The sequence below is a fragment of the Heterodontus francisci genome, chromosome 6 (assembly GCF_036365525.1).
Source record: "Heterodontus francisci isolate sHetFra1 chromosome 6, sHetFra1.hap1, whole genome shotgun sequence".
In the NCBI taxonomy this organism is placed as follows: Eukaryota; Metazoa; Chordata; class Chondrichthyes; order Heterodontiformes; family Heterodontidae; genus Heterodontus; species Heterodontus francisci.
In genome coordinates, this window is record NC_090376.1 from 4700405 (window position 1) to 4726566 (window position 26162).

The window sequence follows — 26162 nt, forward strand, 5'->3', positions numbered from 1 at the left end:
CGGCGTCTGTTAGGAAGAGGTCAGTTCACCAAACAACAGCAACACCCTTGTCAGCAGGTTTGATGACAATGTCAGGGTTAGACCTGAGAGAACCGAGTGCAGCAAGTTCAGAGGGAGAGAGGTTAGAGTGAGTAAGGGGAGTGGAGAAATTGAGATAGCTGAAGTCACACCAGCAGTTCTCAATGAAAAGATCAAGAGAGGGCAAGGGGCTGAGGGAGGGGGGTCCAGGTGGAGGGAGAATACTGGAGCTGAGTAAAAGGGTCCACTGAGCAGAGGCCCAACAAAGTGGGCGCGAAGGTGGAGGCAACAGAAGAAGACCCCTGCATCATGTCGAGCTTGAAATTCATTGAGGTGGGGAGGGGGGGCAGTGTTGAATGAGCAGTTGAAGCTTCTGATCCTTCACACCTGAAAGGAAGATAAAAAGTTTTTTGTTAACGTGCTGGATGAGGCAAAGGATGAAATGAAATTGTGGAAAGGGACAGCTTTGAGAGAGAGAGAGAGAGAGAGACGGTGCTGCTGAAGAGAGAGGTCGAGAGTCAGCACGTGGCATTGAGAGCGGATTTCAGGATACAGCGAGGGATGCTGAACGTCTAGGAGATACTTGTAACCATGGGTGCATCCAAAACAGGAAGGGTGGAATTTCCGTTTGAATCCACGTGGAATAAGTCGGAGTCAGAGACAGTTGCAGAGGAAGGAGGTGTGGCTGTGAAAGTGAATTTTGAAAGTTACCTGATTAAATACAAGAAGGAAGATAGAAAGCAAAGGCGGACAAGGTAGAAGGGACAAATGGAATTTCTGTTGGCCAGAAGAGCAGAACTTCTACAAGGTGGGCATTCTTGGAAGAGAAGTGCCAGTGAATTAAACATTAGTACAAAAGCAAAGTACTGCAGATGTTGGAAATCTGAAATAGAAAATGCTAGAAATATTCAGATCAGGCAGCATCTGTGACCTTTCATCAGGACTAGGAAAAGTTACAAAAGGTTCCATGCAATCACAGGAGGTGTAATACCTGCCCTTTTACCTCCTCCCTTCCCACTGTCCAAACACTCCTTTCAGGTGAAGCAGTGATTTACTTGTATTTTCTTTCAACGTAGTACACTGTATTCGCTGCTCACAATGCGGTCTCCTCTACATTGGGGGGACCAAACACAGACTGGGTGACCGCTTTGCAGAACACCTCTGCTCAGTCCGAAAGCATGACTCCGAGCTTCCGGTTACTTACCATTTTAATTCAATCCCTGCTCCCATTCTGACCATTCTCTCCTTGTTTTGCTTGCAGTGTTCAAATGAAGCTCAACACAAGCTTTCAACTGGGAACTTTACAGCCTTCTGGACTCAACATTGTGTTCAACAATTTTAGATCATAACCTCTCCCCTCCATTTGGTTTTGTGTATTTTTTTTGCTGGTCAGTTTTTTCTTTTCTTTTTTAACCCCTTTCCTTTGTGTTCAGATGGCTACTACTCTGCCATCCACACCTCCTTTAGACACATCTATTGTTTCTTTACGGTTCCCATTACCATGAAACCTGTTGTCATTTAATCTCTCTGATGCTCCACCCTATCCACCCTATCTCTTTTGCTCTTCTCCAACACCCGCATTTCACTTGCTCAAAATATATTACATTTCTAACTTTTCTCAGTTCTGAGGAAAGGTCACAGACCTGAAATGTTAACCTGTTCCCTCAACTACCGATTTAGAAAACTATCTTGAATACATTCCATGAACTCTTCCTCCACACTATTCCTACAAATTTGGTTTACCCAATCTATGTGGAGATTAAAGTCCCCCATGATTACTGCATTGCTCTTATTACATGTGCCTCTGATTTCCTGATTTATAGTCTGCCCTAAACTTCAACTACTTTTGGGGAGCCTATAAACAACTCCCACCAATGATTTCTATCCCTCGCTGTTCCTTAGCTCAACCCAAATTGACATCAACTTCTTGATTTTATTCTGAGCTAAAGTCCTTCTCTCTACTGAGTTCATCCCATCCTTTATCATCATTCCTTTTCCATTCTGTCCATCTCTTCAAAAAGTTAAGTATTCTGGAATATTTAATCCCAACCCTGGTCACTTTGCAACCATATCTCCATTAATTTCTACCTGAGATATTAATTCATCTAATTTGTAAATGCTTCACTCCTTTAACTTTGACATGTTTCTACTTTTCCTGACATCAATTAAGACACTAATGCCCTATTACCTTTGTTAATCTCACTGTCCCTGACTCTTCTGCTTATTCTTGCCCAAACTGCTGCCATGCTCTACACCTTTGTCATTTCTCTTGTTTCTGTTGAATTTACCATTTCCTGGATCTGCCCAGTCTTTCCTCCTCATTATTTTAAAGCCCTACTGAGTGGATGTATGGAGGAAGGAGTGGAGTAATCCCTGAGACAGTATCGCTGGCTGCTCACTAACATTCTCCCTTTGATATTCATCTGTTCAGCTCTCATTGTGTCTCTTTGTCTCCTCCAGTTTGTGGCTCACCCTATTTGCCAGCAGGTCCTCACCTCCATCTGGTGTGGAAAGCTGACCTGGTGGAGAGGCAGCAGGACCATCTCATTAGTATTCGTCTCCTGTGGGCTGTTCCTCACCATGCCCCTGCTATGTCTGTTCTACTGGATTGCCCCCAAATCCAAGGTACAGTTTTGCGAAGGGGGAGGGGTCTGGGGGGAGGGGGAGTGGGTTTGGGTGTGGGGTGGAGTGGAGTGGAGTGGGAGTGGGGGGGAGGTGGAGTGGGTTGTGGGGTGTGGGGGGGGAGGTGGAGTGGGTGTGGGGTGTGGGGGGGGGAGGTGGAGTGGGTGTGGGGGGGGAGGTGGAGTGGGTGTGGGGGGGAGGTGGAGTGGGTGTGGGGGGGAGGTGGTGTGGGGGCGAGGTGGAGGTGGAGTGGGTGTGGGGGTGTCGGGGCAAGGTGGAGTGGGGTGGGGGGGGTGTGGGGGGGAGTGGGGTGTGGGGGGAGGGGGAGTGGGTTGTGGAGGGAGGGTGGTGTGGGGGAGGTGGAGTGGGGTGTGTGGGGGAGGTGATGTGGGGAGTGGGGTGTGTGGGGGCGTGGGGTGTGGGGGGAGGGGGAGTGGGTTGTGGAGGGAGGGTGGGTGTGTGGGGGAGGGGGGAGTGGGGTGTGTGGGGGAGGTGGAGTGGGGTGAGTGGGGAGTGGGGTGTGGGGGCGTGGGGTGTGGGGGGGAGTGGGGTGTGGGGGAAGTGGGGTGTGTGGGGGGAGGGGGAGTGGGTGTGGGAGGGGGAGTGGGTGAGGGGGGGGAGGGGGAGTGGGTGTGGGGGGGGGGGAGGGGGAGTGGGTGTGGGGGGGGGAGGGGGAGTGGGTGTGGGGGGGAGGGGGAGTGGGTGTGGGGGGGGGGAGGGGGAGTGGGTGTGGGGGGGGAGGGGGAGTGGGTGTGGGGGGGGGGGAGTGGGTGTGGGGGGGGAGGGGGAGTGGGTGGGGGAGGGGGAGTGGGTGTGGGGGGGGAGGGGGAGTGGGTGGGGGAGGGGGAGTGGGTGTGGGGGGGGAGGGGGAGTGGGTGGGGGAGGGGGAGTGGGTGTGGGGGGGGGAGGGGGAGTGGGTGTGGGGGGGGGAGTGGGGTGTGGGGGGAGGGAGTGTGTGGGGGAGGGGGAGGTGGAGTGGGTGTGGGGGGAGGTGGGGTGGGTGTGGGGGGATGGTGAGTGGGGTGTGTGGGGGGTGGTGAGTGGGGGTGTGGGTGAAGGGGGGTGTGGGTGTGGGTGAAGGGGGGCGTGGGGGGAGTGGGGTGTGGGGGGAGGGGGTGGTGGGGGGAGGTGGTGTGGGGGGAGGGGGGTGGGGGGAAGGGGGGCTGTAGGGGGAGCGGGTGTGGGGGAGGGGGGAAGGGGAGGTGTAGGGGGAGTGGGAGTGGGGTGTGTGGGGGAGGGGGTGGTTGGTTGTGGGGGAAGGAGGTGTGGGGGAGGGGGGAGTGGGGTGTGGGGGGAGTGGGGTGGGGGGGGAGTGGGTTGTGGGGGGAGGGGGTGTGGGGGGGAGTGGGTGTGTGGGGAATGGGGTGTGGGGTGTGGGGGGGAGGGGAAATGGGGTGTGTGGGGGGAGGGGGAGTGGGGGTGTGGGTGTGGGGAGGGGAAATGGGGTGTGTGGGGGGAGGGGAGTGGGTGTGGGGGGAGGGGGAGTGGGTGTGGGGGAAGGGGGAGTGGTGTGTGGGGGAAGGGGGGAGTGGGTGTGTGGGGGATGGGGGGGGAGTGGGTGGTGGGGGGAGTGGGTGTGTGGGGGGAGGGGGAGTGGGTGTGTGGGTGTGTGGGGGGAGTGGGTGTGTGGGGGGAGTGGGGGGAGGGGGGAGTGGGGGAGGGGGAGGGGGAGTGGGGTGTGGGTGAAGGGGGGTGTGGGGGAAGTGGGGTGTGTGGGGGAGTGGGTGTGGGAGGATGGGGAGGGAATGTGTGGGAGAGGAGTAGGGGAGTGGGTGTGGGGGGAGGGGGAGGAATGTTCACGGGTTCAATCGGACTCAATGCCTCTCTGTTGTATTACGCTGTCTACCACATAGGAACAATTAGCCTGAAGACCCCACTTGCACTCCCCCTCCCCATCTAAGGAACCCCTGGGGAGAGCAGGGGGGTTTGGGGGAGCTGGGTTGAGGGGGAACGGGGGAAGGACAGAATTTGCTGGCCCCAAATATAAACCCAGAGGCCATCAGCTGAGAACAGTTGGTGTGGGGAAAGCGTGTTGGGGGATGGGGTGGAGGATGGTGCTGGAGTGACTGGAGGATCATTCCCCAATGAGGGGTCAGTGACTTCAGAAGAAGATGAGATGAGATTGGTCACAAAGAAGAAATGTGAGAATAATTGCACAAGAATGTTCACTGTTTAGCTTCAGCATTCACTCCCTCCACCACCGACGCACAGTGGCAGCAGTGTGTACCATCTACAAGATGCACTGCAGCAATGCACCAAGGCTCCTTAGACAGCACCTTCCGAACCCCGACCTCTACCACCTAGAAGGACAAGGGCAGCAAATACATGGGAACACCACCACCTGCAAGTTTCCCTCCAAGTCACACACCATCCTGACTTGGAACTATATCGCCGTTCCTTCACTGTCGCTGGGTCAAAATCCTGGAACTCCCTTCCCAACAGCACTGTGGCTGTACCTACCCCACATGGACTGCAGCGGTTCAAGAAGGCAGCTCACAACCACCTTCTCAAGGGCAATTAGGGATGGGCAATAAATGCTGGCCTGGCCAGTGACGCCCACATCCCATGAATGAATTTGTAAAATGGATCAGTAACTAGGAAGACATAAAAGCAAAATACTGCGGGTGCTGGAAATCTGAAATAAAAACAAGAAATGCTGGAATCACTCAGCAGGTCTGGCAGCATCTGAAAGAGAAGCAGAGTTAACATTTCAGGTCAGTGACCCTTCATCGGAACTCTGACCCGAAACGTTAACTCTGCTTCTCTTTCCACAGATGCTGCCAGACCTGTTGAGTGGTTCCAACATTCCTTGTTTTTATACTCGGAAGACATAGTTTGACTTCATCGTATCGAACAAGAACAGCTCAAAGAAATAGAAAGCACTAAATCATAGAAAAACATGCAGCACAGAATGAGGCCATTTGGCCCATTGTCCCTGTGCTGGCTCTTTGAAACACAGTCATGCTTTAGTCACACATTCCCACTTTTAGTCCATAACCCTGTAAGTTCCTCATCCTCCAGGACCTGTCCGAGGTCATAAATAATTTTAAAAGGGAATCAGCTTCCAGTACCTTTTCTGGTCGAGTGTCCCAGATCCTGACAACTCTGAGTGAAAAAAACTTCTCCTCATCTCCTTGTCTTTTGCCAATGATTTTAAATCTCTGACCTTTGATTATTGACCTATTCACCTGAGGGAAATTTTTCTCTCTCTAGATCAAAACCCCTCACTATGTTGAAAGCCTGTACTCTGAACCACCTTAGTTCCGAGGAGAACGGCCCTAATTTTCCAGCCTGTTCTCATAACTGAAGTTCCTCATCCCTGGAAACACACGAGGATGGGCAAACTGAAAATAAGGATCGGCCAGGAGCCTTTTACTCAGTGTTCCAAGGAACTTGCAGTGGTTAGAGATCTAGCTTCTATACATCAAATTGCACTCCAGCTAAGTGATCCCTAACTGCTTTGCTCTCGGAGTTCCGATGCTTTTTTTCTGCTTGTGTTGCAGGTTGGACAGATTGTTCATACTCCAGTTATTAAGTTCCTCCTTCACTCCTCTTCCTACATTTGGTTCCTGGTGCTCCTCCTGGTGGAGTCGATAATTGCCCAACAATCCCGAGACCTGTCCTCATCCAGGAACGAGCCCATCTACCTGAACTCCTTCCACATGATCTGGGTAGTGGGTGAGTTACAACCTTGAAGGGAGCATGGCCAGTTTGTCAGAGATGACCGCTGCCGAGCGAGATGTTTGATGGTGTGAAGGGTCAACTCATAAAGTGCGACAAAACGGTTCAATTTTTCTATTGAGGGAAATAGGGTGCGAGCAAGTTTGGAAAGAGAAATAAAGACTTTGATTTATATAGCGCCTTCCGCAGCCTCAGCATGTCTCAAAGCATTTTAAAGCCAATTAAGTACTTTTGAAGTGTACTCATTTTTGTAATATAGAGAAATTCTGCAGCCAGTTTGCACACAGTCAGATTCTTTTGTCAGGAAGAATAAAAAAGCATATGATCTAAATGGTGAGAGCCCACCCATTCCAGATATTAGTCTAGTAAACCTTCTCTGTACTGCCTCCAACGCATTTACATCCTTCCTTAAATAAGGAGACCAGTACTGTACACAGTACTCCGGATGTGGACTCACCAATGCCCTGTATAACTGAAGCATAACCTCCCTACTTTTGTATTCAATTCCCCTCACGATAAACGATAACTTTCTATTAGCTTTCCTAATTACGTTCTGTACCTGCAAACTAACCTTTTGCGATTCATGCACTGGGACACCCAGATCCCTCTGCATCTCAGAGCTCTGCAATCTCTCACCATTTAGATAATATGCTTCTTTTTTATTCTTCCTGTCAAAACGGACAATTTAACATTTCCCCACATTATACCCCATTTGCCAGGTCTTTGCCCACTCATTTAACCTATCTATATCACTTTTGTAGCCTTCTTATGTCCTCTTCACAACTTACTTTCCTACCTATTAGCAAATTTAGCAACAATACCTTCAGTCCCTTCATCCAAGTCATTTATGTAACTTGTAAACATTGAGGCCCCAGCACTGATGCCTGCGGCACACCACTTGTTACATCTTGCTAATCAGAAAATGACCCATTTATGCCTACTCTATTTCCTGTTAGCTAGCCAATCTTCTATCCATGCCAATATGTTACCCCCTACACCATGAGCTTTTATTTTTCGCAATAACCTTTGATGTGGCACCTTATCAAATGCCTTCTGGAAATCTAAGTACATTACATCCACCAGTTCCCCTTTATCCACAGCACATGTAACTCACTCAAAGAACTCCAATAAATTGGTTAAACATGATTTCCCTTTCACAAAACCATGTTGACTCTGCCTGATTACCTTGAATTTTTCTAAATGTCCTGCTACAACATCTTTAATAATAGCTTCTAACATTTTCCCTAAGACAGATGTTAAGCTAACTGGCCTGTAGTTTCCTGCTTTCTGTCTCCCTCCCTTTTCGAATAAAGGCGTTACATTCACTATTTTCCAGTCTAATGGAGCCTTCCCCGAATATTGGGAATTTTGGAAAATTAAAACTAATGCATCAACTATCTCACGAGCCACTACTTTTAACACCCGAGGATGAAGTCCATCAGGACCCTGGGACTTGTCAGCCCCCAGCTCCAACAATTTGTTCAGTACCACTTCCCTGGTGATTGTAATTTTCTTGAGTTCCTCCCTCCCTTCTATTTCCTGACTTACAGCTAATACTGGGATATTACTTGTATCCTCAATAGTGAAGACCGATGCAAAATATCTGTTCAATTCATCTGCCATCTCCTTATTATCCATTATTAATTCCCCAGACTCACTTTCTATAGGACCAACAGTCACTTTGTTAACACTTTTTAAAAATTATCTATATATAGATAGCTGGCATCAAGTCACCTCAAATCATCTCTGGTTCTTTTGACAATTACCTTAAATCTGTAACTACCCTCTGGTTACTGACGTTCCTGCCACTGGAAACAGCTCCTTATTTGCTCTATCAAAACACCTCGTAATTTTGAACATCTCTATTAAATCTTCTCTTCACCTTCTCTGCTCCAATGAGAACAATCCCAGCTTCTCCAGTCTCTCCACATTAACTGAAGTCCGACAGCCCTCTTCCTGGTGATGATTGGACAGAGAATTACCACCTGCACTTGGTATGGTGGGAGGGGGCGTGTGCAGAACATAAATCCTTAAGGAATGGACAGGAGAGGGGAGTTTGGAGGGATTCAGGGAGGGAGGATGAATCCGATTCCTAGGGCACCATGTTCTAACCATTTTGTCCTCCCTCTGAAGGGTTCTTCTGGTATGAATGTAAGGAGGTGTGGATCGAGGGGCTGCGCAGTTACCTGTTGGACTGGTGGAATTTCCTGGACATTGTCATCCTCAGCATGTATCTGGCCTCCTTCGCCCTGCGAATCGTCGTTTACTTGAGTGGAAAACTCTACTGCGCAGAGGACAGCAACTCTTACTATTGCCACTACTTCACCAAGGCTAGTGAGTGTTGGACATGAAACATCTCCACTCTTGGGGCATATTTCCTTCACCCACCTTGGCTGCATGTTCACAACATTGTAAACACAGTGGGGAGATTTCTCCTGGTCACTGAGTGTTAACAATACCATATACACAGTGGGGAGATTTCTCCGACCGTGATTTCCTGATAACTGATTTCCCACTTCATGATATTTGATTCCTGATGACCTCGTGTTCCGATATCCTGATTTTACCACAGGCAGAACGGGTCTGCAAGAGCTCAGCGCCAGGGGCCTGGGACCCAAAATTCCAGCAATCCCATTCTGCCCATGCAAATGTAGACTCCCTCCCACAGACTTGGTCACTGCAAGAGATTCACCCCCTCTCCCAACTCCACCCACCATGCTGCTCCCTCCCTAACACGACACACCCTGTTTCTGCCCTATTTCCGAGGCCCCAGTCAGGGTGAACCGCCTGATCTCTGCACTCGGCCATTTGAACCTCACTCCTCTGCAGGATAAGGGTGAGGAAAGGCCACTGCAGTTACAGAGAGTGTTGCTCACTTTCCTGCCCAGTCCTGATTATGCCATCTGAGGAAGGGGATGCAGTCTGGCAAAGGTCCCATGAATGGAGGAGGAAGAAAGGACTTTCCTTTTGTAATTTTTCACCACTTCAGGATATGCCCAATCCCTTTCCGGCCAATGAAGTACTTTTTGAAGTGTGGGCATCTTGTAATGTGGGAAAAACAGCAGCCAATTTGTGCACAGCAAGATCCCACAACCAGTAATGTGAAAATGACCAGATAATCTGGCTTTCTTTTTAAAGTGATGTTGGTTGAGGCAAAAAAATTGGGAGCAAACCCTCTGCTCTTCAAATAGTGGCCATGTGATCTTTTACAGCCAGCTGAGAGGGCAGACAGAGCCTCCGACAGTGCAGCACTCCCTCAGTACTGACCCTCCGACAGTGCAGCACTCCCTCAGTACTGACCCTCCAATAGTGCAGCACTCCCTCAGTACAGACCCTCCAACAGTGCAGCACTCCTTCAGTACTGACCCTCCGACAGTGTAGCATTCCCTCAGTACTGACCCTCTGACAGTGCAGCACTCCCTCAGTACTGACCCTCCGACAGTGCAGCACTCCCTCAGTACTGACCCTCCGACAGTGCAGCACTCCTTCAGTACTGACCCTCCGACAGTGCAGCACTCCCTCAGTACTGACCCTCCGACAGTGCAGCACTCCCTCAGTACTGACCCTCCAATAGTGCAGCACTCCCTCAGTACTGACCCTCCAACAGTGCAGCACTCCTTCAGTACTGACCCTCCGACAGTATAGCATTCCCTCAGTACTGACCCTCTGACAGTGCAGCACTCCCTCAGTACTGACCCTCCGACAGTGCAGCAATCCCTCAGTACTGACCCTCCGACAGTGCAGCACTCCTTCAGTACTGACCCCGTGACAGTGGGGCATTCCCTCGGTACTGACCTGAAATGTCAGGCTAGAGGCTCTCTGAGTAAAGTGTGTCAGCCACAGTGTCAGGACTGAAACACCCACCACACCGGGCAGTCAAATTTACTGAACAACATGTAGATATAATTTCAATTCAAGGATGTTGTGCAGCGTCCAATAAATAATTTCCTTGACTTTAGTCTGAGTTCTGTATAACTAACAGAATTGTGTGTGTGTCCTTTTCAGACAGGCACGATTGGAAGCAAGAGGACCCCCAAATGGTGGCGGAGGTGTTATTTGCAATCACCAGTATGCTGAGTCTAGCTCGACTGACATCCATCTTACCAGCTCACGAGACCCTCGGAACACTGCAGATTTCTATCGGAAGGATGATTGACGACATGATGAGGTTCATCGCCCCACCCCGTGAACATTCTAGAATTAAGTGTCAGATAGTTTCTACTAACTGACAGAGTCTTGGGTAGAGGAAGGGATTAAGCTTCTGAATTGATAAAATAATCTGTCCCTTCAATCACTTTTTATCTATTGCAGCCCCTCTGGTGTGTGATTGATTTGTTATTTAACGCACACAGTTGGATTGTCTTAGTCCCAGGTTTTCAAGTAAACTTTCACTCCTTGCTGCAAAAATAAACCCACTCCCACCCACCTTCTCCCTGTATCCCCACTCCCACCCACCCACCTTCTCCCTGTATCCCCACTCCCACCCACCCACCTTCTCCCCGTATCCCTCACTCCCACCCACCCACCTTCTCCCCGTATCCCTCACTCCCATCCACCCACCCACCTTCTCCCTGTCTCCCCACTCCCACCCACCCACCTTCTCCCCGTGTCCCTCACTCCCACCCACCCACCTCCTCCCCGTATCCCTCACTCCCAGCCACCCACCTTCTCCCAGTGTCCCTCACTCCCACCCACCCACCTTCTCCCCATATCCCTCACTCCCACCCACCCACCTTCTCCCCGTATCCCTCACTCCCACCCACCCACCTTCTCCCCGTATCCCTCACTCCCACCCACCCACCCACCTTCTCCCCGTATCCCTCACTCCCACCCACCCACCTTCTCCCTGTGTCCCTCACTCCCACCCACTCACCCACCTTCTCCCTGTATCCCTCACTCCCACCCACCCACCTTCTCCCTGTGTCCCTCACTCCCACCCACTCACCCACCTTCTCCCTGTATCCCTCACTCCCACCCACCCACCTTCTCCCCGTATCCCTCACTCCCACTCACCCACCTTCTCCCCGTATCCCTCACTCCCACCCACCCACCCACCTTCTCCCCGTATCCCTCACTCCCACCCACCCACCCACCTTCTCCCCGTATCCCTCACTCTCACCCACCCACCCACCTTCTCCCCGTATCCCTCACTCCCACCCACCCACCTTCTCCCCGTATCCCTCACTCCCACCCACCCACCCCCCTTCTCCCTGTATCCCTCACTCCCACCCACCCACCTTCTCCCCGTATCCCTCACTCCCACCCACCCACCCACCTTCTCCCCGTATCCCTCACTCCCACCCACCCACCCACCTTCTCCCCGTATCCCTCACTCCCACCCACCCACCTTCTCGCCGTATCCCTCACTCCCACGCACCCACCTTCTCGCCGTTTCCCTCACTCCCACCCACCCACCTTCTCCCCGTATCCCTCACTCCCACCCACCCACCCACCTTCTCCCCGTATCCCTCACTCCCACCCACCCACCCACCTTCTCCCCGTATCCCTCACTCCCACCCACCCACCCACCTTCTCCCCATATCCCTCACTCCCACCCACCCACCTTCTCCCCGTATCCCTCACTCCCACCCACCCACCTTCTCCCCGTATCCCTCACTCCCACTCACCCACCTTCTCCCCGTATCCCTCACTCCCACCCACCCACCCACCTTCTCCCCGTATCCCTCACTCCCACCCACCCACCCACCTTCTCCCCGTATCCCTCACTCCCACCCACCCACCTTCTCCCCGTATCCCTCACTCCCACCTACCCACCCACCTTCTCCCCATATCCCTCACTCCCACCCACCCACCTTCTCCCCGTATCCCTCACTCCCACCCACCCACCCACCTTCTCCCCGTATCCCTCACTCCCACCCACCCACCTTCTCCCCGTATCCCTCACTCCCACCCACCCACCCACCTTCTCCCCGTATCCCTCACTCCCACCCACCCACCCACCTTCTCCCCGTATCCCTCACTCCCACCCACCCACCCACCTTCTCCCCGTATCCCTCCCACCCACCCACCCACCTTCTCCCCGTATCTCTCCCACCCACCCACCCACCTTCTCCCCGTATCCCTCACTCCCACCCACCCACCTTCTCCCCGTATCCCTCACTCCCACCCACCCACCTTCTCCCCGTATCCCTCACTCCCACCCACCCACCTTCTCCCCGTATCCCTCACTCCCACCCACCCACCTTCTCCCCGTATCCCTCACTCCCACCCACCCACCTTCTCCCCGTATCCCTCACTCCCACCCACCCACCTTCTCCCCGTATCCCTCACTCCCACCCACCCCCCTTCTCCCCGTATCCCTCACTCCCACCCACCCACCCACCTTCTCCCCGTATCCCTCACTCCCACCCACCCCCCTTCTCCCCGTATCCCTCACTCCCACCCACCCACCTTCTCGCCGTATCCCTCACTCCCACCCACCCACCTTCTCGCCGTATCCCTCACTCCCACCCACCCACCCACCCACCTTCTCCCCGTATCCCTCACTCCCACCCACCCCCCTTCTCCCCGTATCCCTCACTCCCACCCACCCACCCCCCTTCTCCCCGTATCCCTCACTCCCACCCACCCCCCTTCTCCCCGTATCCCTCACTCCCACCCACCCCCCTTCTCCCCGTATCCCTCACTCCCACCCACCCACCCACCTTCTCCCCGTATCCCTCACTCCCACCCACCCACCTTCTCCCCAACTCCAGTGTGGGATATTGGGGTTCCCTGTTTGCATGGTGTGGTTCTGCACATGGACTTTCTGTTTCTTCGGAAGGATATTAAACATTCCTCCTTTTCTGTGTTCCAGATTCATGTTCTTGCTGATGATTATTCTGACTGCCTTCCTCTGTGGGATCAACAACATCTATGTCCATTACATTGATCTGGATCGGCTTGGAAAGTATGGGAACGTCAAGAACTTTCTAGAACCTTCTTCGGAGCTCATTTGGTCCCATTCCCAGCTACTTAATAACTTCTCCTATGGGAAAGGGGGATGAATAATACAGTTAATCTGGATACAGATCCGGATTCTGTGTCACTTCCCAATAGTGAACTATAGAAAGAATAAGGTGGTCACATAGTCCTTGGGGAAATAAGTGTGTAAATGGACAGAGGAATGGCGAGATTGCGACATACAGATACACAAATGACTAAAAATAGCTACAAAGGTTAATGAAGCCATTTTTAAAAAGCAAACCAAGCACTGGGGTTCACTTCTATTCCAATAGATTTAAAGAAAGAGAGTTTATGTTCACCTTCTATGGGACATTGGTTAGACCACACTTGGAACACTGGGCACAGTTCTGGTCTCCGTATTTTAAAAAGGATATAGAGGCACTGGAGAAGGTTCCAAAAAAGATTCACAAAGATAATACTATAACTGAGAGATTATACCTCTCAGGAAAGATTAAACTGGCTGGGGCTCTTTTCTCTAGAAAAGAGAAGGTTAAGGGGTGACCTGATAGAGGTGTTTAAAATTGTGAAAGAGTTTGATAGGGTAGACACAGAGAATATGGCTCCACTTGTGCGGGAGACCAGAACTAGGGGTCATAGATATAAGATAGTCACTAATACATCCAACCACGAATTGAGGAGAAACCTGTTTCCCCAGAGAGTGGGGAGAATGTGGAACTCGCTACCACAGGGAGTGGTTGAGGTGAATAGTATCGATACATTTAAGGGGAAGCTGGATAAACACGAGGGAGAGAGGAATAGATGGAGATGGTGATAGGGTGAGATGGAGGGGGGGGGGCGGAGAAGGAGGCTTGGTTGGAGCATAAACACCAGCATGGAGCAGATGGGCCGAATGGCCTTTCTGTGCTGTAAGTGCTGTGTAATTCTGTGTAACAATGTGCTATGTAATAGGGGTGTTTGTCAGTCAGCATGGATTTATAAAGGGTAATTCATGTCTAATGAACCTAGTTGGATTTCTGATGATGTAACTAACATGATAGATAAGGGGATGTCTATAGATATTCTTTATTTGGACTTCCAGAAGGCATTTAACAAGGTTCCACATGACAGACTTAACAAAAATGAGAGCGTATAGAATTAGTGGTAACCTATTGACACAGGTAGGGATTGGTTAGGAGGTAGGAAACACAGTAAAGATAATGGGTATGTACTCAAAATTGGCAGGATGTGACAAGAGACCCAGGGACCTGTACTGGGGCCTCAGCGTTTCACTATATTTATAAATGACTTGGATGAAGGAAGAGAGAGCCATTTATGGAAGTTTGCAGATGGCATGAATGTAAGTGGCACAATAAATCGTGTTGATGGGAGCAGGAAGCTGCAAAGGGACTTTGATAGGTTAAGTAAATGGGCAAAACTGGAACAGATGGAGTTCAATGTGGGGATAGAATCATAGAAAAGGTACAGCACAGAAGGAGGCCATTCAGCCCATCTTGTCAGCGCCGGCCTAATAAACTATCCGCCCAATCTAATCCCACCTTCCAGCACCAGCACCAGCACCTTAGCCTTGCAGGTTACAGCACTTCAGGTGCATGACCAGGTATCTCTTTTAAAAGAATTGAGGGTTTCTGCCTCCACAACCGATCCAGACAGTGAATTCCAGACACCCACTACCCTCTGGGTGAAAACGTTTTTCCTCATGTCCCCTTTAATCCTTCTACCAATCACCTTAAATCTGTGCCCCTGGTAATTGACCTCTCTGCTAGGGGAAACAGGTCCCTCCTGTCTACTCTATCGAGGCCCCTCATAATTTTGTACACCTCTATTAAGTCACCCCTCAGCCTCCTCTGGTCTAAGGAAAACAACCCGAACTTATCCAATCTTTCCTCATTGCTGCAACCTTCAAGTCCTGACAACATTCCTGTAAATCTCCTCTGCACTCTCTCCACAGCAATTATGTCCTTCCTGTAATGTGGTGACCAGAACTGTACGCAATACTCCAGCTGTGGCCTAACCAGCATTTTATACAGTTCCAGCATCACATCCCTGCTTTTCATTCAATACCTTGGCCAATAAAGGAAAACATTCCATATGCCTTCTTCACCACTTTATCTACCTGTCCTGACACCATCAGTGTTGAAGATGTTTGAATGATTTCGTAGGGTTGATAGAGAGAAACAATTCCCTCTGGTTGGGGGAGTGGGGGCAGTTAGTCCAGAACATGGAGCCTAACGTTAAAATTAGAGACTGAAGTAAAATACTGCAGATGCTGGAAATCTGAAAGTTTTTTTTTGCTGATCTGTTTCTTTCTCCTCACCCCTTGTTTCTTTCTTAATCCCTTTACTTTGTCTTCAGATACCTGTTATCCTGCCATTTATACCTCATATTGACACATCTTTTGTTTCTTCACTTGTCCCATTACTGCCCACTTTGGCCGTGTCCAATGAAACCTTTTACCATTTAATCTCTCCTGTCCTCCAGCCTATCACGCACCTTCCCTTTTTTTGTTCTCCCCCCAACCTTTCACTTGCTGAAAATCTATTACATTTCTAACCTTTGCCAGTTCTGATGAAGGGTCACTGACCTGAAACGTTAACTCTGCTTCTCTCTCCACAGATGCTGCCAGACCTGCTGAGTATTTCCAGCACTCTCTGTTTTTGCTTAAAATTAGAGGCAGTCTTTTCAGGGGTGATGTCTTCTTCACACAAAGGGGAGTGGAAATCTGGAACTCTTTCCCCACCCCCCACCCAAAGAAAAGCTGGGTATCAGTTGAAATTTTTGATAGATTTTTGTTGGGTGAGGTTTGTAGAACCAAGACAGGACGATGCAGCTGAGATACAAATCAGGCAAGAACGAACTGAATGGCGGAACAGGCTCGAGGGGCTGAATAGCCTCCTCCTGTTCCTATGCGTCACTGATTCTTGGTACAGCCATCATGCCCAGATTCAAACACACATGTAGAACCACAGAGAATCTCAGCACAGAGGGAGGCCATTTGGCCCATCATTCTTGTGCCCGCTCTTCGAAAGAGTTATTCAATTAGTCCCACTCCTCTGTTCTTTCCCCATAGATCACCAAATTTTTCTTCAAGCATTTCCTCTTTTGGGAGTTACTATTGAATCTGCTTCCACCGCCCTTTCAGGCAGCGCGTTCCAGAGCACAACAACTCGCTGTGGAAAAACAACAAAACAAATTCTCTCTTCTCCCCGCTGGTTCTTTTGCCAATTATCTTACATCTGTGTCCTCAGTACACATACATAAAACCAACACGCATTCACATACATATGGACACACATACACTCACTCACTCACTCACTCACTCACTCACTCACTCACTCACTCACTCACTCACACCCACACACCCACACACCCACACTCTCCCTCACGCAGTCGGCAGCAGGTCAGGATCAAGAACCTGAGCTGATTTCCACTTCCCAACCACCAGCTCTACATCAGGGGTTCCGAGTCTCATTGTAGTGATCCCACCATCACGCTGCAGGGATTGGACTGCTCATGCGTGTGTCAGCTGTGGCTCAGTTAATAACACTCTTGCCTCTGAGTCATAGGGTTCTGGGTTTAAGTCCCACTCCAGGGCTCGAGCACAAAAGTCAAGGCCGATGCTCCAGTGCAGTGATGCTGCATTGTCAGAGGTGCTGTCTTTTGGATGTGATGTTAAACTGAGGCCTTGTCTGCCCTTGCAGGTAGGTGTTACTCTTCCCATGGCACTGTTTCGAAGAAGAGCAGGGGAGTTCTTCCCAGTCATAGAGTCATAGAGCACAGAAACAGGCCCTTTGGCCCATCGTGTCTGTGCCGGCCACCGAGCACCTATCTAATCTAAACCCATTTTCATTGTCCTGGGGCCAATATTTATACCTCAATCAACGTCACAAAAACACATGATCTGGTCATCATCACATTGCTGTTTGTGGGATCTTGCTGTGCACAAATTCGCAGCCGCACTACTTGCATTACAACAGGGTGACTACACTTCAAAAAGTGCCTCATTGGCTGTAAAGCATGTTGAGACGTCAGTGGCCATGAAAGGTGCTATAAAAATGTAAGTCTTTATTTTTGGGCTGCAGTATTTGTTCTGGTTTTAATGAAAGCTTCTCGTTTCCTGCTCCAGTTTCAATGGCACTCTGCAATTCCTCTTCTGGACCATGTTTGGAATGGAAGAGCCCACATCAGTGGATCTCACGGATTTTGTTGTGGCTGAGTTTGTAGGGCGCGTTCTGTATGGGATTTTCACCATCATTATGGTCATAGTGCTTCTTAACATGTTAGTCGCTATGATCACAAACTCCTTTCAGAAGATTGAGGTGAGTTTAAACCACTATTAGAGGCTGGGAGCTTTACTCTGTATCTAACCCCCGTGCTGTACCTGTCCTGGGAGTGTTTGATGGGGACAGTGTAGAGGGAGCTTTACTCTGTATCTAACCCCCGTGCTGTACCTGTCCTGGGAGTGTTTGATGGGGACAGTGTAGAGGGAGCTTTACTCTGTATCTAACCCCCGTTTTTTTTTTTTTTTGATGGGGGACAGTGTAGAGGGAGCTTTACTCTGTATCTAACCCCGTGCTGTACCTGTCCTGGGAGTGTTTGATGGGGACAGTGTAGAGGGAGCTTTACTCTGTATCTAACTCCGTGCTGTACCTGTCCTGGGAGTGTTTGATGGGGACAGTGTAGAGGGAGCTTTATTCTGTATCTAATCCCGTGCTGTACCTGGTGAGAAGCTGAGTAGGATGGGTGGGAATGTTAGAGAAACTTCCAAGCCTGTTTGTGAAGAAGACACTGAGACTAGGATGCTTTGGTGGAGATTGTTTATTGTTTGCCATAGAGCTTACTTCTGCTCTCCAAACAACACCACCAGCCAGTGCTGGCTGGCTCTATAGATACACATTTGAATACAATTAACTAATTAACACCCAAACAGCTGTTCACCCATTAACAGAACGTCAGACCCGAACAGGGGATATTGTCTAATAGCCTTTTACTGTTTTTAAAAGTGTTTCAGTTTGGATATTCTTGGTCTCTGAGGCAGGGTCTCTTTAATGTGCCCAAAAGCCATTTTACATCCCTCTGCTTCCCTCGTTTCCAGGACGATGCAGATGTTGAATGGAAGTTTGCCAGATCAAGGCTCTATCTTTGCTATTTCCGGGAAGGCCTCACACTGCCCGTTCCCTTCAACATCATCCCAACACCCAAATCATTCTTTTATATGATCAGGTAAGTGACCTGCCATTTAATATCAATGTACCTCCTGTCCAGTGGAACCGCCTTCAACAACAATAGCAACTCGCATTTATATAGCAACTCTAACATAGTAAAACATCCCAAGGTGTTTCACAGCAGCAATTACCAAACAAAATTTGACACCGAGCCACATAAGGTATTAGAACAGGTGACCAAAAGCTTTGTCAAAGAGGTTGGTTTTAAGGAGCATCTTAAAGGAGGAGAGAGGGAGGCGGCAAGGTTTAGGGAGGGAATTCCAGAGTTTAGGGCCCAGGCAGCTGAAGGCACGGCCGCCAATGGTGGAGCGATTAAAATCAGGGATGCTCAAGAGGGCAGAATTGGAGGAGAGATCTCGGAGGGAAGCAGGGCTGGAGGAGATTAGAGATAGGGAGGGGTGAGGGGCTGGAGGAGATTAGAGATAGGGAGGGGTGAGGGGCTGGAGGAGATTAGAGATAGGGAGGGGTGAGGGGCTGGAGGAGATTACAGAGAAAGGGAGGGGTGAGGGGCTGGAGGAGATTACAGAGAAAGGGAGGTGTGAGGGGCTGGAGGAGATTACAGAGATAGGGAGGGGTGAGGGGCTGGAGGAGATTACAGAGATAGGGAGGAGTGAGGGGCTGGAGGAGATTCCAAAGATTGGGAGGGGCGAGGGGCTGGAGGAGATTACAGAGATAGGGAGGGGCGAGGGGCTGGAGGAGATTACAGAGATGGGGAGGGGTGAGGGGCTGGAGGAGATTACAGAGATAGGGAGGGGTGAGGGGCTGGAGGAGATTACAGAGATAGAGAAGGGCGAGGGGCTGGAGGAGATTACAGAGATAGGGAGGGGCGAAGGGCTGGAGGAGATTACAGAGATAGGGAGGGGCGAGGGGCTGGAGGAGATTACAGAGATAGGGAGGGGCGAGGGGCTGGAGGAGATTACAGAGATGGGGAGGGGCGAAGACATGGAGGGATTTGAAAACGATGATGAGAATTTTAAAAATCGACACGTTGCTTGACCGGGAGCCAATCTAGGTCAGTGAACACAGGGGTGATGGATGTTTGGTACTGGATGTGAGTAAGGAATGAGCAGCAGAGTTTTGGATGGCCTTAAGTTTACAGAGGGTAGAACTGGGAGGCAGAGTAGGAATAGTCAAGTCTTGAGGTAAAAAAGGCATGGATGAGGGTTTCAGCAGCAGATGAGCAGAAGCAGGGCGTAGTCGGGTGATGTTATGGAGGTGGAAGTCTTGGTTACAGACAGGTTTTGGTCTCAAAAGCTCTGCTTTGCATCAAGATTGTGAACAGTCTGGTTTGGCCTCAGACATTTGCCAGGGAGAGGAATGGAGTCGGTCGCTAGGGAATAGAGTTTGTAGCTTATTAGAGTTCTTTGAGGATGTAACAAGCAGTGTGGATATAGGGAAACCAGTAGATGTTGTGTATTTGGATTTCCAAAAGGCATTCAATCAGGGGCCACATAAAAGGTTACTACACAAGATAAGAGCTCATGGTGTTGGGGTGATATATTAGCAAGGATAGAGGATTGGCTAACTAACAGGAAACAGAGTTTGGGAATAACTGGCTCATTTACAGGATGGCAAACTGTAACTAGTGGAGTGCCACAGGGATCAGTGCTGGGGTCTGGACTATTTACAATCTATATTAATGACTAGGATGAAGCGACCAGCTGTATTGTAGCCAAATTTGCAGATGATACAAAGATAGGTAGGAAAGCAAGTTGTGAGGAGGATATAAAGAGTCTGCAAAGACATATAGATAGGTTAAGTGAGTGGGTAAAAAATTTGGCAGATGGAGTATAATGTGAGAAAATGTGAGGTTGTCCACTTTGGCAGGAAGAATATTATTTACATGAAGAGAGACTGCAGGTTGCTGCAGTACAGAGAGATCTGGGAGTCCTTGTACATGATTATACTATAGGCCCCCCAATAGTCAGAGGGAAGTGGAGGAGCATATATGTAGGGAAATCACAGATAGGTGTAGGAATTATAGGGTTGTAATAGTAGGTGATTTTAACTTCCCTAATAGTGACTGGGACTGCCTTAGTGCTAAAGGATCAGATGGGGAAGAATTTGTTAAGTGTGTCCAGGATAGTTTTCTGAAGCAGTATGTGGATGGCCCTACTAGAGAAGGGGCAACACTCGACCTCCTCTTAGGAAATGAGGATGGGCAGGTGGTTGATGTGTCAGTGGGGGAGCACTTTGGGACCAGTGACCATAACTCTATTAGCTTCAAGATAGTTATGGAAAAGGATAGGACTGGTCCTCAAGTTGAAGTCCTCAATTGGGGGAAGGCTAATTTCGATGGTATCAGACAGGAACTCTCAAAAGTTGAATGGGAGAGGCTGTTTACAGGTAAAGGGACGTCTGGCAAGTGGGAGGCTTTTAAAAGTGAGATAGGAAGAGTTCAGGGCCGGCATGTTCCTGTTAGATGGAAGGGCAAGGCTGGCAAGTTTAGGGAACCTTGGTTGATGAGGGATATTGAGGGTCTGGTCAGGCCAAAGAAGGAGGCATATGTCAGGTATAGGCAGCTGGGATCGAGCGAGTCCCTGGAGGAGTATAGGGGATGTAGGACTACACTTAAGAAGGAAATTAGGAGGGCGAAAAGGGGCCATGAGATTTCCCTAGCAGATAAGATAAAGGAGAATCCTAAAAGATTCTATAAGTATATTAAGAGTAAAAGGGTAGCTAGGGAGAGAGTAGGTCCCCTTAAAGATCAGTGTGGCAACCTATGTGTGGAGCCACAGGAAATGGGCGAGGTCTTAAATGAATATTTCTCATCTGTATTTACCGTGGAAAAGGTCATGGAAGCTAGTGAGTTCAAGGGAGGGAACAGCGATATCCTGGAGCATATCAACATTACAAAGGAGGAGGTGTTGGAGGTTTTGAAGCGCATTAAGGTGGATAAATCCCCAGGGCCTGACCAGGTGTATCCTGGGAAGCAAGCGAGGAGATTGCTGGGGCCCTGGCAGAGATTTTTGTATCATCGTTAGTCACGGGCGAGGTACCGGAAGACTGGAGGATAGCTAATGTTGTACCTTTATTTAAGAAGGGCAGCAGGGATAAGCCAGGGAACTACAGGCCGGTGAGCCTTACATCAGTGGTGGGAAAGTTATTGGAAGGGATTCTGAGAGACAGGATTTATATGCATTTGGAAAGGCAAGGTCTGATTAGGGATAGTCAGCATGGCTTTGTGCGTGGGAAATCATGTCTCACGAATTTGATTGAGTTTTTCGAGGAGGTGACCAAGAGGATTGACGAGGGCAGGGCGATGGACGTTGTCTACATGGACTTTAGCAAAGCCTTTGACAAGGCCCCGCATGGTAGGCTGGTCCAGAAGGTTCGAACACATGGGACCCAGGGTGAGCTAGCAAATTGGATACAAAATTGGCTTGGTGATAGGAGGCAGAGGGTGGTAGTGGAGGGTTGCTTTTCAGAGTGGAGGCCAGTGACCAGTGGTGTGCCGCAGGGATCAGTGCTGGGCCCTCTGTTGTTTGTCATATATATTAATGACTTGGATGTGAATGTAAGGGGCATGATTAGTAAGTTTGCAGATGACACCAAAATTGGTGGTATAGTGGACAGTGAAGAAGGTTGTTTAAGGTTACAACAGGATATAGATCAACTGGGAAAGTGGGCAAGGGATTGGCAAATGGAATTTAATGCAGACAAATGTGAAGTGATGCATTTTGGGAAGTTAAACCAGGGCAGGACATATACAGTGAATGGCAGGGCCCTGGGGAGTGTTGTTGAGCAGAGAGACCTTGGGGTGCAAGTACCCTGGTATGGAGGGTGCTAGCTATGAAGAGAGGTTGAGTAGATTAGGATTATTTTCATTAGAAAGACGGAGGTTGAGCGGGGACCTGATTGAGGTGTACAAAATCATGAGAGGTATAGACAGGGTGGATAGCAAGAAGCTTTTTCCCAGAGTGGGGGACTCAATTACAAGGGGACACGAGTTCAAAGTGAAAGGGGAAAAGTTTAGGGGGGATATGCGTGGAAAGTTCTTTACGCAGAGGGTGGTGGGTGCCTGGAACGCGTTGACAGCGGAGGTGGTAGACGCGGGCACGATAGCGTCTTTTAAGATGTATCTAGACAGATACATGAATGGGCAGGAAGCAAAGAGATACAGACCCTTAGAAAATAAGCGTCATGTTTAGATAGAGGATCTGGATCGGCGCAGGCTTGGAGGGCCGAAGGGCCTGTTCCTGTGCTGTAATTTTCTTTGTTCTTTGTTCTCTTTGTACATAGTTCCCTGAAAGTGGCAACACAAGTAGACAGGGTGGTGAAGAAGGCGTCTGGCATGCTTGCCTTCATCAACCGAGGCATTGAGTACAAGAGTTGGGACGTCATGTTACAGTTGTACATAACATTGGTTAGAGTCATAGTTAGGCTGCATTTGGAGTACTGTGTGCAGTTCTGGTCACTGCACTACAGGAAAGATGTGATTAAGCTAGAGAGGGTGCAGAAAAGATTCACAAGGATGTTGCCTAGTTTGGAGGGCTTGAGTTAGAAAGAGAGATTGGATAGGCTGGGTCTGTTTTCCCTGGAGCGAAGGAGGCTGAGAGGGGACATGATAGAGGTATATAAAATTATGAGAGGCATAGATAGGGTAGATAGCCAGAGTCTGTTTCCCATGGTAGGGGTGACTAAAACTAGAGGGCATAGATTTAAGGTGAGAGGGAGGAGGTTTAAAGGGGATCAAAGGGGTAAATTCTTCACACAAAGAATAGTGGGTATCTGGAATTAGCTGCCTGAGGAGGCGGTGGAGGCAGGAACAGTAGTGACATTTAAGAGGCGTCTGGACAGGTACTTGAATGAGCAAGGCATAGAGGGATATGGAATTAATGCAGGCAGGTGGGATTAGTATAGATAGGCATTATGGTCGGCATGGACGCGGTGGGCCGAAGGGCCTGTTTCTATGCTGTACGACTCTATGACTCTGTGATTCACAAAAAGTCAGCATGCAGGTACAGCAAGTAATTAGGAAGGCAAATGGAATGTTGGCATTTATTGCAAGGAGGATGGAGTATAAAAGTAGGGAAGTCTTGCTACAAATGTGCAGGGCATTGGTGAGACCACACCTAGAGTACTGTGTACAGTTTTAGTTTCCTTTATTTAAGGAGGGATAAAGTTGAATTGGAAGCAGTTCAGAGAAAATTCACAAGGCTGATTCCTGGGACGAGGAAAGATTGAGCAGATTGGGCCAATACTCATTGGAGTTTAGATGAATACAAACATACGAATTAGGAACAGGAGTAGGCCACTCGGCCCCTCAAGCCTGCTCCACCATTCAATAAGATCATGGCTGATCTGATTGTAACCTCAACTCCACAATCCTGCTGTCCCCTGATAACCTTTCACCCCCTCGCTTATCAAGAATCTATTTACCTCTACCTCAAAAATATTCAAAGACTCTGCTTCCACTGCCTTTTGAGGAAGAGAATTCCAAAGATTCACGACCCTCAGAGAAAAAAATTCTTCTCATCTCGGTCTTAAATGGGCGACCCCTTATTTTTAAACAGTGACCCCTAGTTCGAGATTCTCTCACAAAGGGAAACATCCTTTCCACATCCACCCTGTCAAAGCCCCTCAGGATCTTATATGTGTCAATCAAGTCGCCTCTTACTCTTCTAAATTCCGGTGGATACAAGCCTAGCCTGTCCATTCTTTCCTCATAAGACAACCTGCCCATTCCAGGTATTAGTCTAGTAAACCTTCTCTGAACTGCTTCCATTGTATTTACATACCTGCATACTAACCTTTTGCGATTCATGCACTAGGACACCCAGATCCCTCTGCATCTCCGAGCTCTCACCATTTAGATAATATTTCTTTTTATTCTTCCTGCCAAAATGGACAATTTCACATTTTCCCACATTATACTCCATTTGCCAGATCTTTGCCCACTCACTAATCCTACTGAGATCCCTTTGTAGCCTCCTTATGAGAGGTGATCTTATTGAAACATATAATATTCTGAGGGGGGTTGACAGGGTAGATGCTGAGAGGATGTTTCCCCTCGTGGGGGAATCCAGAACTGTGGGGCACAGTTTCAGAATAAGGGGTCTCCCATTTAAGACAAAGATGAGGAGGAATTTATTTTCTAAGGGTAGTGAATCTTTGGAATTCTCTTCCCCAGAGAGCAGCGGAGGCTGAGACATTGAATATATTCAAGGCTGAGTTGGACAGAATTTTGATCTACAAGGGAGTTGAGGGTTATGGGGGTTAGGCAGGAAAGTGGAGTTAAGGCCACAATCCAATCATCCATGATCTTATTGAATGGTGGAGCAGGCTCAAGGGGCCGAATGGCCTACTCCTGCTCCTATTTCTTATGTTCTTGTAATTTTATGTCATCTTGAAGTTTATCATTATCTTCCTCACAGTTCACAATACTTCCAAGTTTTGTGACATCTGCAAATTGTGCCCTGCACATGCTTAACAAATCTGTCCTGGGTTTCCTTAATGAATCTGCACATTTCTAAGTGACTGTTAATTTTGTTCCAAATTATTGTTTCTAAAGGCCTTCCCACCACTGCCTGCAGTTGCTGGGCTTGACCTTGCACCCTTTATTGATCAAGGGTGTAACATCTGCAATTCTCCAGTCCTCTGGCACCACCCCTGTATCTAAGGAGGATTGGAAGATTATGGCCAGTGCCCCTACAATTTCCATCTCACTTCCCTCTGCAAGAGCACAGAAGATTCTCAAAGTCTGAACCAGCCTTGATTCTTCATCCAAAGGCAGGTTCACTGGTCCTTGTTGCACAGAGCTAAATCCCAGGAAAATATTTCTGGATATTTATGGTTATTCTCTTTTCACTCTAGGTGGATTTTTCGGAAATTGTGTTGTGTAAGCTTCAAGAAACAATCCGATTATCCCCCACTGCCAACATCGATCGTAAGTGACAGTCATTCCCTCCTTTGGGGCTTTTCATTGTAGAGACACTCTCACTGGGGTCCGGGTCTCTCTCTCACTGACCCTTGCTAGGGTAATGGGTTCCACACATACTGATTCTCACTGGGGTGCAGGTCACATACACACTGACTCTCACTGGGGTTCGGGTTCCACACACACTGACTCTCACTGGGGTACGTGTCCCACACACACTGACTCTCACTGGGGTGCAGGTCCCACACACACTGACTCTCACTGGGGTACGTGTCCCACACACACTGACTCTCACTGGGATACGTGACCCACACACACTGACTCTCACTGGGGTAGGGGCCCCACCCACACTGACTCTCTCTGGGGTGCAGGTCCCACACACTCTGACTCTCACTGGGCTACGGGTCCCACGCACACTGACTCTCACTGGCTACGGGCCCCACACACACTGACTCTCAATGGGGTACGAGTTCCACACACACTGACTCTCATTGGGGTGCAGGTCCCACACACACTGACTCTCACTGGGGTACAGGTCCCACACACACTGACTCTCACTGGGGTACGGGTCCCACACACTGACTCTCACTGGGGTATGGGCCCCACACACATTGACTCTCACTAGAGTACGGGCCGTACACACACTGACTCTCACTGGGGTACAGGTTCCACACACACCGACTCTCACTGGGGTACGGGTCCCACACACACTGACTCTCACTGGGGTACGGGTCCCACACACACTGACTCTCACTGGGGTACGGGTTCCACACACTCTGACTCTCACTGGGGTACGGGTCCCACACACACTG

The 26162-nt window shown here is 49.5% G+C and overlaps 1 protein-coding gene across 1 annotated transcript in view; it reads left to right on the top strand.

The window, feature by feature from the left end:
• trpc2b (transient receptor potential cation channel subfamily C member 2b) overlaps nucleotides 1-26162 on the top strand; it is a 49918-nt gene that overhangs the window by 13246 nt on the left and 10510 nt on the right. The window contains exons 4-11 of the mRNA XM_068032963.1: nucleotides 2479-2643; nucleotides 6144-6318; nucleotides 8455-8655; nucleotides 10327-10489; nucleotides 13139-13231; nucleotides 17372-17564; nucleotides 18341-18468; nucleotides 25287-25359. Coding sequence (XP_067889064.1) covers nucleotides 2479-2643; nucleotides 6144-6318; nucleotides 8455-8655; nucleotides 10327-10489; nucleotides 13139-13231; nucleotides 17372-17564; nucleotides 18341-18468; nucleotides 25287-25359 — 1191 coding nt within the window. The remainder of the gene's footprint in view (nucleotides 1-2478; nucleotides 2644-6143; nucleotides 6319-8454; nucleotides 8656-10326; nucleotides 10490-13138; nucleotides 13232-17371; nucleotides 17565-18340; nucleotides 18469-25286; nucleotides 25360-26162) is intronic.